Consider the following 17,918-nt stretch of genomic DNA (forward strand, 5'->3'; position numbering starts at 1 on the left):
CCTGGGAGCTTCAGCAATCCTAGGCACGGTATTCTGCTCTTGATCAGGAGTCTTAAGTCTTTCCTGATCTGCTGAGCTCCTTTTATGGCAGCTGTGTTGGTTCGGCCTTTTTTCATAAGCCCTAGTGGAATCTGAGCTGCCCTCACCAGTGGCAGGAGCTGGGTCAGCTGAATTTTAGTGGGCTTTCTTGGCTTTAGTCAGAGCAGCCCTGCATGGGGCAGCACTCAACAGGCCTGTTGCCTCTCATTGTGGGGCCTCAAAGGTGCCTCCAGTTCATTTACTGAGAGGAACTCTTCAGTTTCCTTGTAGGAAGCCATTTGGCTGATCTGTTCTCCACCATGGCTTCCAATGATCCAAAATGGCTGCCATGGCTTAAGAACATGCCTAAATGTGCGCTCGTGCTTACTACTCCCTGCGCTCTCTTTTCCTTCCTCTCTGTGGCCATCTGGAACCAGAAAAGGCAGAAAAACGTATTGAAAAGGTAAGGAGGGAAGAGGGGGGTGTTGAGGAGATGCACAGGAAGAAATAGGATCAAAGCTTTTTTGGAAAAAGGCAAGATAGGTAGCCGGCAGAAAGCACTAGTTACACTGCTCTCCCTTTTGAGGCAGGAGAAAGACTGGGGAATGAGATGCAGCACGCAGGACAGGAAGTGAGGGAGGATGTTTTAATTAACCCCTGCCTCCCTGAGAAGCCAAAGGGAAAACCCATCCTTGCAGATGTCCTCCAATCCAGGGGGAGAAAAAGGAACAACGAAAGTGATTGTGTGACTCTGCGATTCCTTTTTTAGTGGTGAATCACTCAGGACATCTATACAAAAGTGAACAGTTCTGACTGCACGTCAGATCTTCCAGATGTAATAACAATGGACATTAAGTACTTAACCTACGAGAGTATTGGAAGCCATTCCCAGAATTTTTATTGTGTCTTCTATAAACATGCAGAGCATAGTATAGTATGGCATGTGAAGAAATCATCAAAAGATGTGAATCATTCAGTTTAAAAAAACATACAAAGTCCCTTCAATTTTTTACCCCACATTCCATTCTTCCATTGCATTATGTTTTGAAAGCATGGAGTACACAGACTAAGAGTACATTTTGAAAGTATGGAGTACACAGACTGCAAAATCACTCCATTGCCCTTCTAACTATTCAGCACTTTGCATTACTCATAAGAGAGCCACATAAACAAATACCGAACACAAAAATTACTCAATTAATTTGCACAATGTTCAATGCAGTGGCTCATATGCTAGATCAGCTCAATGGTTCATCTAGTCCAGTATCCTGTTTCCAACAGTGCCACTCAGAGAAGCCTTCTGGTGTAGTGGTTAGGAGTGCGGACTTCTAATCTGGCATGCCAGGTTCGATCCTGCGCTCCCCCACATGCAACCAGCTGGGTGACCTTAGGCTCACCATGGCACTGATAAAACTGTTCTGACCGAGCAGTGATATCAGCGCTCTCTCAGCCTCACCCACCCCACAGGGTGTCTGTTGTGGGGAGAGGAATGGAAAGGTGACTGTAAGCCGCTTTGAACCTCCTTCGGGTAGGGAAAAGCGGCATATAAGAACCAACTCTTCTTCTTCTGAGTGGTGTTCTCTCAGTCCCTCAGTATAGCTGCTCAGCTCCCTCAAAACTCATTCTCTATACTGGCAGAAGTGCTGTCAGCTTGGATGTATAATCTCTTTACCACCTAAGGAAGACTCAGTGGAAAGGTGTCATTAGATTGAATCCATAGGCAAGAATATACCAACACTTCTAATTAAGGTACAGCTCCCCCTGCTGTATTCCAAGTATAACAAGACCAGGCAAATTCAAGTGGAAATAACTGGCCACTAAAGCCGATTAGTCATGAAATGAAGATACCAGAGATTGCTCCAATGATGCATCCTTCATAAAAGGTACACAGAGTGACTTCCAGGCATCAAAAACTGGCAAAGTCTAAATTCTGAAGTTCTCTTATAATCTGGCTGTAAATAAGTCTCCTGTTGTTCAGTACCAGGAACCTTGTTCACCCCATGTTCTTAATCTATACATTTTAAAGATCCCCACTCGGTTTGATTTAGGCTTCTAGTAGCTTATTCCACACCAGTTTTGTAGTTCTGCAGATGAAGTGCTTAAGTAGTCTATATCTAATTCTCCTTATTCCTGAGCAAGTCCACTTAGAAACAAAAGTTCTTTACAGAACAAAGGATTAAAAAAGCCTGATTATTATTTAAAGTCATATAATCATCCTTCAGAAGAGCATATATAATAAATTAACAAAAGATAGATTTATACTTGCAGCAGAATAAAGCTGGGAATGAGGTGGCAGAATATATTTCTGTCTACACAGGAGCATTATCGCTTTTGAATATTCCCTGCAAATAAGTTCTAGCCCAGCCCTTTAGCCTGCTCTCCTGATTTTCTACTTGGAGAGAGGTTTTTAATTACAGAATAATATAAACAATTTAATTCCCGCAACCTGCAGGCTGAAGTAATGGAGCCCACTTTACACTCTTATTCTGAAAGAAGATGTGGCGGTCAGGCCAAAGTGTGTATGTATCTTCATGATGGGCAAGCAGTGTATTTCAGATCAATGACAGCAGGTGTACACAATGATCTCTTGGTGGAGAGTTCCAACACTGTAACTTGACCTTTCTTGAAGAAATTGTACAAATTTAGGGAACATTCCTGAAAAGGATTTCATTCCCAGCCCCATGAACTCTGACCTTGCTCAAATTTCAAGTTAGTCAGAGAGTCACTGCCTTGGGCATCTGTAGTAAAACACAGACAGGCAATCTCTTACACAAATCTGGGGTGAGTTAAATTTAACTGTGAAGCACTTTTTCCATATTAAAAGTACCATTACAGAATTCGGGACATGATGGGGATTTTCCAAACACTCATGACAAAAACAGTAAGCAAACACCCTCATCTTTATGAGTCAGTAACACAAAGTAGTTGGGTTAGTAAGGGTAAATCCATTAATTAGATTTGTATCCTATTAATTAGATTTGTATTGGTAAAATATTCTTATTGGTCTATAGCAGAAATTATATTTTAGCTGGTACCTACAAGATGGCACATCAATTCATGATTCAAGCTATAACCCAATCTTAATATTTCAATTAGGCCTAAACATACAATAAATTATAAAATTCACAGCCAAACACAAGAAAGTATCAGAAAGCCATACATTATGCAATCACGTTCTATTTAAACCTGAAAATCCAAATGCAGAATTCTTCTGGATTAAAATTCTGTTTTAAAAAATCTTTAAAAATATAAGACATAGGAACAGATTTAAGAAACTGTAAGTGAGATGTAAATGATACAGACATCTATATTATATTCCCATTATCCATTTTCAATATTAAATTTCTTGGAATTATTTGGCATCAAAACAAAAATAAGATACTTACCATCTTCAGTAGGGTTGAACCCACAGATGTCACAAATACATCGAACCCACTTATTCATCTCCTCTTCACTGTCAGCAACCAAGTAGAATACTCTGTCTATTGTGTTGATGTCAAATATATAGCTGTTTTCAAATTCTTTTTTGTTAAATGTCAACCCAGCATCCACTTGTTGACATAAGTTTAAGTCAATGATTCGAATTGGTTTCTTTGCATGGTCATTTTTGTAGTATTCAAGAACATCTGGATCACCTGTCAGTCGACCACTGCGAAGCACAAACCATCTTCTCTTCCATGCCTAAAACAAAGACAGGAAATATTCAAACAGTTAATATTTTATAACAGTCCATTACTGAACTTGTATTGAACGTAACAGTTATGGTAAATATTTCAGCCTGCCAAATGACACTCTAAAACTGCCTTTCTCAACATTTTTACCATTGAGAAACCCCTGAAACATTCTTCAGGGTTCGAGAAAACCCAGAAGTGGTGTGATTGTGCAGAATATGGTTGAGAAGCACAGTTGTGTACATGCCCACCCAGAGCACCTCCCCTTCCAATCCCCTCCAGGCCCATCATTGTCTATTTTGGGAGGGTAGAGTGGGTTGACATGACCATATATGGTCATTTCTCCTGATAAATGTTGAACATATTTAAAAATATATAAAAATTAATTAACTCTCACTTATTCAGGAAGGCTTTCCAGGGTTGCCAAGACACTCCAGAGTTTGCCGAAACCCTGATTGAGAAAGCCTGCTCTAAAATGAAGTTATTCGCATTTTAAAGATCATGAAATGGTATTAAATTCACTGAGCCTATAGACAGAGAAAGTGCAGACAGCAAAACTTATGATCCTTCCAGCATCTACTTTGGAACTTTGTACTTCTTAAATCTAAGCCCATGCGGGTGTTTTTTAATCTAGATACAGTTTACATAGCAAGAATTCCCATTTTGAAACCACCGCATTGCATGAAGATTATCCATATATTTTTTTCATTTTGCTAGCAGAAGAGATGAGAACTTAGTCTTCTATAACTCCTTTACACAGCACTTTTTAAGAAATAGTAAGCAAAAAGTGTTATCCACAGGAATGTTTATCTCCCCCCACCCCATTATTTGTAACACCTAACCTCCTTCCGTTACCTGGCACAAAATGGTTTGTCAACTGAAAATTTTAAAAGTGGTTTTCCAGGTAACACTATTGCAGAGATGTAAGAAAACCAGAGGTGGTCTTTTTTCCAGAATATTAGTGGGTCAATCAAATGGAATTATTATAGTATTAATGAAGCCAAACATCAGTGAATGAACCATCAGTGAAAACCAGATCCCTTTTGGCTTAGTTAGGTTTCCTTCTCTAGTATCACCTAGATGTCTATTTCTTAAATTCTCCTCAGCTTCAAAAGCAATTTGTGATGGGGTTGGGCGAAATAAATTTCTTGTGAAGTTTGAACTCTTTATATGAGCCTAAACACCACTTTGGATCATAGACCTTGTCTGAACAAGTTCAATCTATTATTCCTGGAGCAGCCTGAATAGCCCTGTGTTGTCACACTTGGAAGCTAAGAAGGGTCAGCTCTGGTTAGTACTTGGATGAGAGACCATCAAAGAAGAATTTCTGTCCTGAGGAACCATGCAAACTACCTCTGCTCCTCTATTGCCTTGAAAACCCCATGAAAGGTTAATCTGTTATGATAGCACATAATTTTTTTTCTCCCAAGCTCTTGGAATAGTAAATTATTACAACAGTGTTTACAAGTAGAAAAGGGACAAAACAAACATCATTGTAAAAAACATAGAAATGTTTTAGGACTTTTCACATTTCAATAGTTCTTGTTTATTAAAGAACACATGAAGAGGATATATTACAGGCTACGTTTACAGTCCAGGTTTATCCTCTGGCATAGCAGGCCTGGCCACCTCAAACCCTTCTCTGGGGAGGTAGCTTTTAAATATGTATGCAAATATACATCAGCATACTAATGAGAAGCTTCAAATCAAGACCTATTTGACTTTATAGTGTACAAACAAACAACAGTCTTCACAGTGTTTTGGCTTTCATCTATGCAAGCAATGGCTCAGACAGGCAGAGACATCATAAATGGAAGCTTTACTTCATGAGAATACTCCATATATGGGTTAAACTGTCATGGCAATAACAAATATGTTTTCTAAGTTTTCCAGAAAACATATATCCAAACAGCAAATACATCTAAACCACTTTATTAGGCCACATTTATAGAGTGTTCCTTTCACCCTTATTTTTTAAACAAGCTGACTAACCAGGAATAAAGAATTTTAAGAACAGCTACCTTGTGATAAATTCTGAACTATTAGAGGGGAAAACTTGTCAACAGCTTCACAAAAATAAATTTCAAGTTCACATCATTTTTAATAAAAATAGTTCCACAGGGCCTACAAAAGGGAGCTCCCCTGCCAGGCATTTGGTTGAGGTTGACTAAAGATAAACAATGTCAATTGGGCCCCCAAACCACTCTCCCTTGAACCCATATGCTGACCAACCGTGAGTCTGTTAGATCATTTACTGTTAAAATGTATTTCTCTGTTTATTGCTATTATTACTGTTACATTTATTTGATATAGTCACGGAGTTCAATGTACTGTTCTTTGTCTTTGTTCCACGTGAACCACCCTGAGCCTTAGGGAGGGTGGTAAGTAAGTAAGTAAGTAAGATTCACTTTCCAACAGTATCTATTTAGTAATCAACTCTTTTTTTGCACTGAATGTATAAAAGGGAACAGGGATTAGTTAAATCCCATTTTCCGTACTTTCCAAGCCAGCTTATCATGGTAGTCAGAAATGCAGACTTCTAATTTGGCGAGCTGGGTTTGATTCCACGTTCCCCCATATGTAACCAGCTCAGTGATCTTGGGCTTGCCAGCACTGATAAAGCTGTTCTGACCGAGCAGTAATATCAGGGCTCTCTCAGCCTCACCTACCTCACAGGGTATCTGTTGTGGGGAAAGGAAAGGGAAGGCGAATGTAAGCTACTTTGAGATTCCTTTGGGCCGAGAAAAGCAGCATATAAGAACCAACTCTTCTTCTTCTCTTCTAATATGTCCTTTTTTGGCTGGTCTGGATACAGCAAAAGTCCTCTTTGATTTAGACTTCTACTGAGCCACTGAGTTGCATCTCCAAAAAACAAAAGGATAGATTCGGCAGGATGAATTCAGATTCTGCTCTGGAGATGCTAGTAACCTACAGCTTCTTAGAAAGTAGCTATGTATGTAATGGGTTTGTTCATATTGTGCTGTTTTTTAATTTTGTAATCCAGTTGTTTATGGTATGCCTTACCCTGTTTGTTTATGGAATTATTTTTCTAATTTTGTAACCCACCTTGAGTCTCAGCAAGAAAGGCAGGAAGAAAATAGAGTACATTGAAGAGCTTCTGTAAACACTAGCATAGCAGAGGATTCATAAGTGAGATGCCCAAAGATCCCTAATGAACACATTAAATTCACCATTATTTCCAGAAGGCCAACTACCAACTTTAGATATTTCAACAAACTGAAACCACCCCCTGCTGCTCTTTTCACTAGAACATTCCAAAAGCTGCAAAGATTACACCCCAGTCCAGAACTCTGACCAAAGTTTTGCTTCATGATTATTATGCTCGTGAAACATCAAATGAAGACCCTGCTGAATTTTGCTTTCTAATCCTGCATATTAATAGGCTGAAAGAGCCATTGTATTTGCGGCCCAAACAGAGCCCCTATTCAGTATCACGGGTGAGACAGTGCTTAAACTGCAGCCAGTTTCATCAATTTCATAAAGTTATAACCTTAAATAGAACTTGTTTTCAGCTCTGGATCCCGCAAAATATCAACCATTTGAAACAGTGACTTAAGACTCCTAACACCTGCTTCTATGTCCTCCTCCCGTCCCAAAAAAGATATTTTCCCCCACATAGTGAAAATGTGAATGTTTATTTCAGTCACATAATGACTTACTCTCACTGAAACTGGCACAGACTATACTCAAAAACAAAAGCAATTTCATAAACTACACACTAATAAGGCAGACACAAAGGTTCTCTGGATTATAGTACAAAAGCACAATTTAGCAGCAGCATAAAGCTTGAAGCTAGACAAGAGAACTGACATCAGCACGCGTGCTAATCATAGTACAAAGAGTCTTCTATGTTTTGTCAAACTGAAAAAGGAGACCACATAAATCACTCTTTGTTATCTGAAAATATCTGGGATTCTTGAAGCGTGTTCTATTTTTAACATTTTAGTGTTGGCTGCCTAGTGGAAGCTGTACACTGCCTTACTGGGAAACACTTCAGAAGATTATATTGCATTCCCAAGGGAGTGATGCTTCTGCAATAACTGCTTTTCAAAACTTAGCATATGAACACATTCAATATAAAATTGTGTTCATTTATCCACACCCAACTTCAGATTTTGTTCATGCAACTTTTATTGTGTTTTACAGCTGGAAAATTTAAAATGGAATTCTACAAGGACACTGTCTGCAGTGGTCATTGCTACAGAAGGGTTACTATAAGCAGGCAAGCGTTGGCTTTTCAGTAATCTTCCCTGAAGCAGATAATGAAACCAACCATGTTGTGCCATTAGCTCCCCCCAAATAAGAATGCAATGCCAATCTCCGTGAAAAATCAATGGAATAAAGCCAACTTAAGTGGAAACATTAAAAGAATGGGCTGTGATAGCAAGCATAACTATTTAGTCTTTTGATGAATTGTCAAATTTAATCTTTTGCTTAACCCAGATTGTTTTTAACAAACAATTTAGTCTCAATTTAAAAAGTATAACAGCCTTTTAAAACTCTGATTCCCAAGAATGTTATCTTTTTGTTTACTATCTCTGACCTCAAAAACTCACTTCAAATACAAATTCAGTACAATTCACGTCAAAAGGCCAAATACATGTACACCATAGAGAAAAGCTATGAGCTTGGCCTTCAAGAATGAAGGATCCAAGGACATTTAATCAAGATCCATGTGTTACTTTATCTGTTCTGCCTTACTCCGCTTTTTAAAAAAACTTAATAGGCATAAGCTACAGAAAATATTAGATGCACCTTTACCTCCTGTAACCAAAACACCTGCCTTCATTCCCCCTACAGACTTGTTTTCCAGGAAGCCCCATCTTTTCTCACAGGGAAAAATACAGAAAAAATAGTCTCAGTGGAACTTTCCACTCCACCAGTCATCCTCCTGATAACCTGTTCACAGAATATACACATGGCCAAAATTTCCTGTTTTCAATCTATTGTCACCACTTGCTAGTCTTGTGTTGGTCAGTTCTAACTTTAGAAAGCTTCTACAAACAAAGAAAACATGGAAAACAGAACAGCAGCACTGAAGCACTTTGTGCTACCCCTTTTGGAAATGAAACAGATTTAAACATACTTGGGGGAAAAATAACACATAAAAAGAATCACTACAAAGCCAAATATTAACATACACACCAATCAGAATGTTGTTAGACATTTGTAACTTTTAAGTATGACTTGTGCATCCATACGGATACCGTAGTTTTATATTGATCTCAAATTGTTTCACTGTTTGTGAAATCTTTCAGAAATCTGTTCAGAAATCTTTCTACAATCTGGTATTTTGTTTTACAGCACATTCTGTATTACAACACCCTAGGATGATATCTACCTTTACTCTTGTTCTTGCAGTAAAGCCACATTCTCATGACCCTCTGTAGTAAACACCCTGCAAAATCTCCCTGCAGCTACAGGTTTGTTATTCTACAACACTGCTGTTATGGAAAAAAAAAACTGTTATTTTTAAAATAGTGTTCATGGTAAGACAAAAACAAAATCCAGGTTGAATGGGCTGAGAATGCCAATACATTACAATCTGACATAGCTGAAAGTCGGCAACTCCTAGCTTTTCTTGTGACTGCCACAGAATAAGATGGGCATGAGTGTTTCCCCAAAGTTAGTGGTAAGGAGCATATATAGTTACTACAAAATGCCACACTATGTAGGAATTATTCATGGGTTATTTATTATTTATTTATTTTAAAATTATTATTTATCATATGGCATGTGTGTAATAGAGCCCTGGTATTCTAAGATGGTCCAGCTGCCAAGCAAGAAACCTTTGGAGGTGGGCTGTTGTTGCCTGCCCCCATGTCACACAGCCTTCCAGTGCTGAGCTAGGACTGACCCTGCTTAGCTTCTGAGATCTGATGGGATCGGGCTCACCTGGGCTATCCAAGTCAGTATATTTGCATAATTACTTTGCATAGCAGTAACCCCTAGTTTTATTTCTGTAAGGCTGCTTGGTGTAAAGACTCAAATTTGCTTTCTAACTCTAGTATTTGGTGTCTAAAAAGCCGGGTTACTAACAAGCCTAGAAAAAAATTGTCCTGCCCCTTTAATACAGGCTTCTACCATGTGGAAATGGGCAGGTGAAGCTTTTCATAGCATGGAGTCAAACAATAATATCACCTGGTAAATATTAGCCTGTCAATCTTCTATTAAAGGGACAGGTCTTTTTATATTTCTCCAGGCAACTGGCAAATTAACCAAAAAAGTGATCTACAGCAAGATCTTATTAAAGGTAAAGGTATCCCCTGTGCAAGCACTGGGTCATGTCTGACCCACAGGGTGACGCCCTCTAGCTATTTCTTGTCAGACTCAATACAGGATGGTTTGCCAGTGCCTTCCCCAGTCATTACTGTTTACCCCCCAGCAAGCTGGGTACTCATTTTACCGACCTCAGAAGGATGGAAGGAGCAATTCCTCTTCCCCCACCCCCCAAAACCCCCCACTTCTGTTGGCTTGGTGGAAAGATCTGAGTGGTGTCGTTTCCATACATGCATACAGCCAGTCACAGGATGGTTCCACCTGCAATGCTGTTAAAGAGGCAGGCACATTGCAACAGCAGGGCTGTCAATGCACGCCACAACAAGTAGCGTTCTGCCACCTTCATCTCTTACTTCTCTCACTTTTTCCAGTGTTTGGAACAAGCATAGCTCTTCTGAAGGGCAGATGTAGCAAAGCTGGGAGGAACTTGGCTACACATCAAATCCTGAAGGTAATACAGGCATGCCCAGATTCCTTCCTGAATTCTCAGTATAATACTGGTTTCTCACATAATCAGAAGATTTTAACTAATCATTTTAAGACTACGACTTCAAAATGAGAACATGTACTTGTCCTAGCAAAGAGCGGACAATTCCATGTCTCCTTCCATATAATTTTTAATTTCTTCCCCCCTCCCATATTGTTCTGTATGGCGATCACCACTCAAAAACATCTTGTCTGTTTTTGAAGTCACTTGTCTCAATTCAGATTAGTCTTGAGAAGAAGTCCATTTTCACCAAATTTCTTCACTTTGTCATGACTGTAAAAGCTGCTTTGACAGCATGTTTTTTCTACCCCCTCTAATTTCTGTTTCTCTCTCTAAGAGAACAGTGCAGCAGGCACTACGTTTGCCTCTGATGGCACGCATTACTTATTGTTTTTAAAATATCCACTCTATCATAGAGCCTCTTGTAGCGCAGAGTGGTAAGGCAGCAGACATGCAGTTTGAAAGCTCTGCCCATGAGGCTGGGAGTTCAATCCCAGCAGCTGGCTCAAGGTTGACTCAGCCTTCCATCCTTCCGAGGTCGGTAGATGTTACAATATAGTTCTGGGTTGGCCTCAACCCAGCATAAGAGCTCCATCTTACAATTCCTAAGGAACATTCCTAAACTACATTCTTTAGATCTTTAAAAATCTAGGCTGCTCTGATAGAGAGAGAATTCCCTTCCTCCCTACACACATACATACACACACACACACATAAACTTTAATTAGTTTGTAGCCATTTTTGTGTTGGAACAGTAGACGCCGACTCAGCTTTCTCATTAACTAAATCACTTAAAATTAAATACTGATAAAGTAAAGATTCCCACATAAGATAATATTGTCTTCTTTCCATAATTCTTTTTCAGAGCAATGAATCAAAATTTGCTCTAGAAGTGCAGTCAGCAGCACAGACTTCATAACAAACATTACCTATATCTAAATGTTCATGCCTGTCCTAAGGCTATCAACAACAATTCAGTTCCTCGATTCCTAAAACAACATTTTAAGGAGCAATGAGTGCACATGGGCTTCCTCTTGGTAAAGTTCTTAAAGCTCCCTGCAGCCATGTTATTCAATGTATTTATTTACACACATGCCCAAACAAACATACATGTTATCCAGGAAAGCTTATTGGAAATGACATTTTAAGAACAGCACATTTAACAAAGATACATGGCAATCACAGCACTTTTTACAACTATATTGAGTATTGCAAAATTATGTGATGCTACAGATCATGCTAAATACATAAACAATTGCCATCTCACAAGTTATATTACTCATTAAAGGAAATCAGAATTGTTTTCTAAGAAAAGAGACACTTCTCTAAAGTAACTCAATGTCACAATTTTCTTCTTTAGCTACTTAAATAGATTAAACTGAAGACTGTATATATATTTAGAAAATATATTATCCAATTACCTCTTTTTTGTTTTCAGCATCCCCATAAATTCCTGACCATTTCAGTCGTTGTGTCTAGCCCAAAATAAGTATAGCGTTGGTCTTCCTGCCAGCTCTCCATCTCACTATACACCACCCTATTCTAATAACCTTTGACCAACAGGAAGCAGACACAATAGACTGAAAATAACAGCAACTTGTATGTATTCAAAATGATTTAATGTAAAGGAAAGAGGCACTTATTTCATGGATGAATAATCTCCTTTAAAACTGATGCTAGACCCATATACCAATATTATTCTCAAAGCTAAGGTGTTCACTAACACAAGTATAAAGTTTGCTCAGCATGCAAAAACTTATATTCTATCTTTTGGTAAATCCTTTATTAGAATTGTGGCTTTTTAAAGCCCACAGTTCTATTTTTAATTACATCGTAGTATTACATACCGGCACTGCTTAAAGACACCACACTTTGGAATCTCTGCATGCTTTGTAGAAAAAAATAACTGTAAATATTGGCAGTTATATCCTGAAATTAGATGATCTGGAGGACCTTATTGCCGGTCAATACCTGAAGTTAAGGAGATCTGGCGCTAGAAACTCCCTTCCTGGGAATCCAACAGCTACTTTATAAACTCTTGCGTAGAAGAACAGTATGTCAGTGCACTTTTGTTGGTTTCCATTTTTCATAATGTAGTATTACCAAAATTAGGCAACTCCTTATTGTACACATTTAAATGCATTCCTTTCCCCCAATACTAAATTAATTTATTTGACACTGACAAAAAAAATTATAAGGGCCCCTGCCATTGTACGAACTGAAGTGTATTTAGAAAAGTTAAGAATACACCACTTCCTCCATCCTTTGACGAGGATCTACTGCCATAACACCAAGGAATAACAGAAAAAGGATATCCTGCTTGTTCCCCTACCCCTGCCATGTTTTTACTGAAATCAAAATCAGTGACCAGACGGCTCTTTGCACAGCAGATCCTGGATGGTGCATTTAACTGATAATTTTTCAAGGAGGAAACAAGGTATCACAAAGGAGATGGCTTGTAAATAATCGTGTTAAAAAAGGACAATACAAGAGCATTCTCCCAAATTCAGTCTATGCTCTGTGGAGCGACTAATAACGAATATATAAGGAACTGTGCAGCTAAGTTCAGCACACAAAGGATTTCTGATTGCTTTTTGAAACTACAGCCCCCACCCAACAGTAAATTGTTTTTGATATGGGACACATCTAGCACAGCCCCTGGGATGAAAATGGATACGGACATTATGTCCATAGTCCCATCCAGGGAGCGCATCAGAAGAGGCTGGGGCAGCTGTGAGGCGCCACAGCAAGCAGCCAGCAGGGACAACGCAAGCCATTGTGGGAGGAGGTTGGGCTACTGCAAAGATGCCCAGCGAGGCCTGGGTGGTCATGGGGCAGCGCAGTGGCCATGCAAGGCTGAGCAGCAGCCAGGCAGGCCAGCAACAGGAGATATTGCAAGGTGGCACGAAGGCTGCACAGGCCAGCACTGCCGCAAAGGTAAGGAGATGATTTAACATATTTATTAATGATCCAGATGAGGGGGTGGAGGGATTACTCATCAAGTTTGCAGATGACACCAAATTGGGAGGACTGGCAAATACTCCGGAAGATAGAGACAGGGTTCAACGAGATCAGAACACAATAGAAAAATGGGCAAATGAGAACAAGATGCAATTTAATAAAGATAAGTGTAAAGTTCTGAATCTGGGTCAGAAAAATGAAAAGCATGCCTAATGGATGGAGGATACACTTCTAGGTAACACTGTGTGTGAACGAGACCTTGGGGTACTTGTGGATTGTAAACTAAACATGAACAGGCAGTGTGATGCAGCGGTAAAAAAGGCAAATGCCATTTTGGGCTGTATCAACAGGGGCATCACATCAAAATCACAAGATGTCATAGTCCCATTGTATATGGCACTGGTCAGACCACACCTGGAATACTGTGTGCAGTTCTGGAGGCCTCACTTCAAGAAGGACGTAGATAAAATTGAAAGGGTACAGAGGAGAGCAACGAAGATGATCTGGGGCCAAGGGACCAAGCCCTATGAAGATAGGTTGAGGCACCTGGGAATGTTCAGCATGGAGAAAAGGAGGTTGAGAGGGGACATGATAGCCCTCTTTAAGTATTTGAAAGGTTGTCACTTGGAGGAGGGCAGGATGCTGTTTCTGTTGGCTGCAGAGGAGAGGACACGCAGTAATGGGTTTAAACTTCAAGTACAACGCTATAGGCTATATATCAGGAAAAAAAATTTCACAGTCAGAGTAGTTCAGCAGTGGAATAGGCTGCCTAAGGAAGTGGTGAACTCCCCCTCACTGGCAGTCTTCAAGCAAAGGTTGGATACACACTTTTCTTGGATGCTTTAGGATGCTTAGGGCTGATCCTGCGTTGAGCAGGGAGTTGGACTAGATGGCCTGTATGGCCCCTTCCAACTCTATGATTCTATGATTCTATGAGATGGGGGAGGGAGCAGGGAGTCTGGGTGGTGGGAAGGCCTCTGGGAGCTATATGCTGCTAAAAACAGTGGTGCAAAGGAATCCCTCATTGCCAGTATACTCACAGGCTACTGAAGGACATGATAATCTTCACACAATATAACAGTTGAACAAGCAAAACTCAATAAATATGTAGCTATTGTGAAAATGAGATTTCTAACACTCTGTTCTTTGCCAAGAAGGTAATGAAAAAGTCAACTCACAATTAAAACACACAAGTGTTTTACAATGGAACATTCCTCTCTCATACCCTTTCTGCACTCATATACAAGATTTTGGCCTTTAGTTTGTGAAGCAAAGAAAATCGAGTTTTCTTATTATGCTTGTATGTTAACATTAGTGGAGACTGGGCTGTTGACCGTATTCTGCTGACTATCTTTTGACTTTCTAGTTAACAAAAATGCAACTCTCAATGTCATTTTAATTTAACGTAAAAGAAAGTCTGTGGGGAAGGAGATCCCACTCAACCAGCACCATTCCACTGGGAAAACTTTGGATCCAACTCTAGATTCAAGTTAGGTCTATAGCAACTGCTGGACACATGGTGAGCAAAGCATACATTCGGTTAAACAGGTAAAGATAAACTTTATATTTGTATAGAAGATATAGCCAAACTACACACTCTTTTTGGAGAGAATCAGATCTCAGGCCCAATTCTGTCCACTTGCATCCATGCTAACCAAGCCAGCTTTTTCCAAGACCCCCTATTCTTAAACAGCTGCCCATGACAATACTGGCAGAACATTTGGGTGATGATCAGTTTCCTTTCTTGTGAATCCTGATAAGAGGACCCAAGCACTTTCTTCACAGCCTCCAATTACGGCACCTTCTTTTCTGGAAGACGAAATATGCACTGCCAGTTGTTAGCAAGCTTGCCTTTCTCTTCTAATCACTAAGGCACTGCATCCTCTCACACTGGAGCAATGTTTCAGGTTTGGCTGCTTAGCATAAGAGGATCAGAGGGATGCCAGATCTCGACACACACATTTTGAGATTTAAATGCTGAATTCCAAGCTGCATTCCTGAGCTTCCTTTAGCCACAGAAAACTGCTTAGAGGTTAAAATAGATTCTTTGCGGTCCATCCTTGTGAGACAAGTCATTACTTGTTGCCAGCCACACTGCCTTACAACAGCATAGCTCACTGGCCAATTATCTATTACTACTATTATTATGAAACATATCTTGATCTGTTCAAGCTGTCGTTGTCACCAGTTGCTACAGAGAGATCAAGGAGGCCTGCCTCCTTCCATGGGAAGGCCTTTGATTATGTCTTCTCATCTCTGAAAGCCAAATCAAAACATAATTTTCTGTGATGATAGGCAAGTGGCCTTTGTGTGGTTAAGTTCTGCTTCCTGGTCTACACTTCTAGATTTCCCCTTCATTTAAGGGTGGGGGGGGGGGGTAAGGGGCAGTTATCTCTGTTCCCATCCCATCTAACAAGTTAACAGTTTCTGCAAATCCTATCAACTGCACAAAATGGACAATAGGGGCAAGAAGTGGAGCTGGGCAAGGGGGGGGGGGCAAGACAGAGACGAAGAACTAACTTGCTCCCTCCAGTAATCATGTCTGAGTCTTGGAGTTCATGTGGGATTCCTGTTTGTTTTGAGGCAAGATGTAACTGAGAAATGTGCTTCTCTTCTGATATCATTTGAAGTACTCCATTAACCATTCTTAGTGCACCTGCACACATTCCAGGGTGCTTTCAAAGGAGACACAGAAGGCCAAATGCACCCTAGTCTTGCTTCAACTTTGTAAGAATGCAGAAAACTGCAAGTACAAACTAGCACCAAGAGTCAGTATTTAAATATACTAGCACAATCAAAAAACCCCTCACTTTCCCAATTAATAGCAGCGTGGAGCATTCTCTACTTATCACCAAACATTTCTGTCTGTCTTGTTCACTATAATACATACAAACCTTTCCCCCAGGTAAAAGGGGGGAAATCGCCACAGTTTTAGAACAGCTTCCCTCTTCAAAGTACATGGAATGATCTTGAAATGATCAATCGAGATTTCGATCACCTAATGAGATAAGGTTGTGTGTGTATGTGTGTGGTTTCATGGTGCAGACTGAATGGCAGCCCATTATACCAGTCCCCTGGCACCATGCTAATCCGCTTACTGAATGCAGCAGTGAAACACTGCACAGCAACATGTGGATGGAAAGAGAATGGAGGCAACTCACTGCAAGCCATTTCTCAACTATACTCTCAAAGTAGCATGTGGATTTTATGTAGATATTCTGATGTACTCACATTGCCAACATGCAGACAGCACATCTGTATCTTATTTTATTAATTTATTAAAACATTTATGTCCCAGCATTCCTCATGGTTCCAAGGCGGCTTACAATAACAGTTAAAAACATTATTGGTTTAAAACCCAAAATAAAATAGCAAGCACATCTCTCTCCCCCGCCCCCCGTGCCCCCACTTAAAAGATGCCTGCCAGTTCAGTTTTCCTCAAAAGCCCTGGCAAACAGGAAGACTTTACAACACCTCCTGAAGATCCCCCAAGGAGGGGGAACCTTCACTTCTTCAGGGAGCCCATTTCACAGAGCTGGAGCCACAGCGGAAAAGGGCCGGGCTGTGGTCAGTGCCAGACATGCCACCCTAAGTGGTGGGATAGCCAAGAGATGTAGTTAGCACTCAGGGACATATGGAAGGAGACAATTCTTCAAATATGCAAACCTCAAGCTGTGAAGGGCTTTAAAGGCAGCCAGTGTAGTTGTTTCGAAATAGGGAACATGTATTCCTGACTGCTGGCAATTATGGCTGCTGCATTCTAGACCAGTTGTAATTTCCAGGTTGTCTTTGAGGGCAGCCCTGCGTAGAGCACATTGAAGCAATCCAACTATGAGTTTACAGAAGTGTGGATCAGAATGTCCAGACTGACTGAATCTAGGTAATGAGAGAGTTGGTGAGAGCTGATAGGCCTACAAATCTACCAAATCTAGGCATGAACCCAGATTGGATTGGGTCAAGGACACATGTGTCATACAGGAAGCTCTGGAGAAGCTCTCCCACCACATGCTCTATCATCTTCCCTAGAAAAGGTAGATTGGAGAATAGGCCACCTCATCCCTAACCAATGAAGCATTTTTTGAGAAGATCTAGCAACTGTCTCCTTCAAAGGCCTTCTTTACTACTGAGGCTAGCATGGCATATACCAACTGATCTTTCCACTGTATCTTACAACTATTACATTTCTTTACTTGTAGCAGTGACTTCTAAATAAGGAAATGCCACAAGAGAACATGCCACTTTGCAAACACCTCTGTACAGAATTCTTCCATAGGACGTCATTTCTAATTTGGCAGAATTATCTCTGGTCTTCTAAAGCCTTGCACTTTAATGCACATCCTTTCAAAGCAAGCTAAATCGGGAAATGGCAGTCTTGACAGAGCACCAATATATTTTACATCTACGAATTTCCTAAGAGGGATCCCAAGATGCTTCTCAGATAGAATCCCAAATACCTTCACAGTGTAAAATTGTCTTGGAGT

At 40.1% G+C, this 17,918-nt stretch overlaps 1 protein-coding gene across 5 annotated transcripts in view; it reads right to left on the minus strand.

Moving 5' to 3' along the window:
• The window catches only part of GAB1 (GRB2 associated binding protein 1), a 93,648-nt gene that overhangs the window by 24,314 nt on the left and 51,416 nt on the right, over positions 1-17,918 (minus strand). For all 5 annotated transcript variants that reach the window (XM_077300205.1, XM_077300203.1, XM_077300206.1 and 2 more), the window contains one exon: positions 3,405-3,699. In XM_077300205.1, the coding sequence (XP_077156320.1) occupies positions 3,405-3,699 (295 nt within the window). The remainder of the gene's footprint in view (positions 1-3,404; positions 3,700-17,918) is intronic.

This window comes from Paroedura picta, chromosome 10 (genome assembly GCF_049243985.1).
Source record: "Paroedura picta isolate Pp20150507F chromosome 10, Ppicta_v3.0, whole genome shotgun sequence".
In the NCBI taxonomy this organism is placed as follows: Eukaryota; Metazoa; Chordata; class Lepidosauria; order Squamata; family Gekkonidae; genus Paroedura; species Paroedura picta.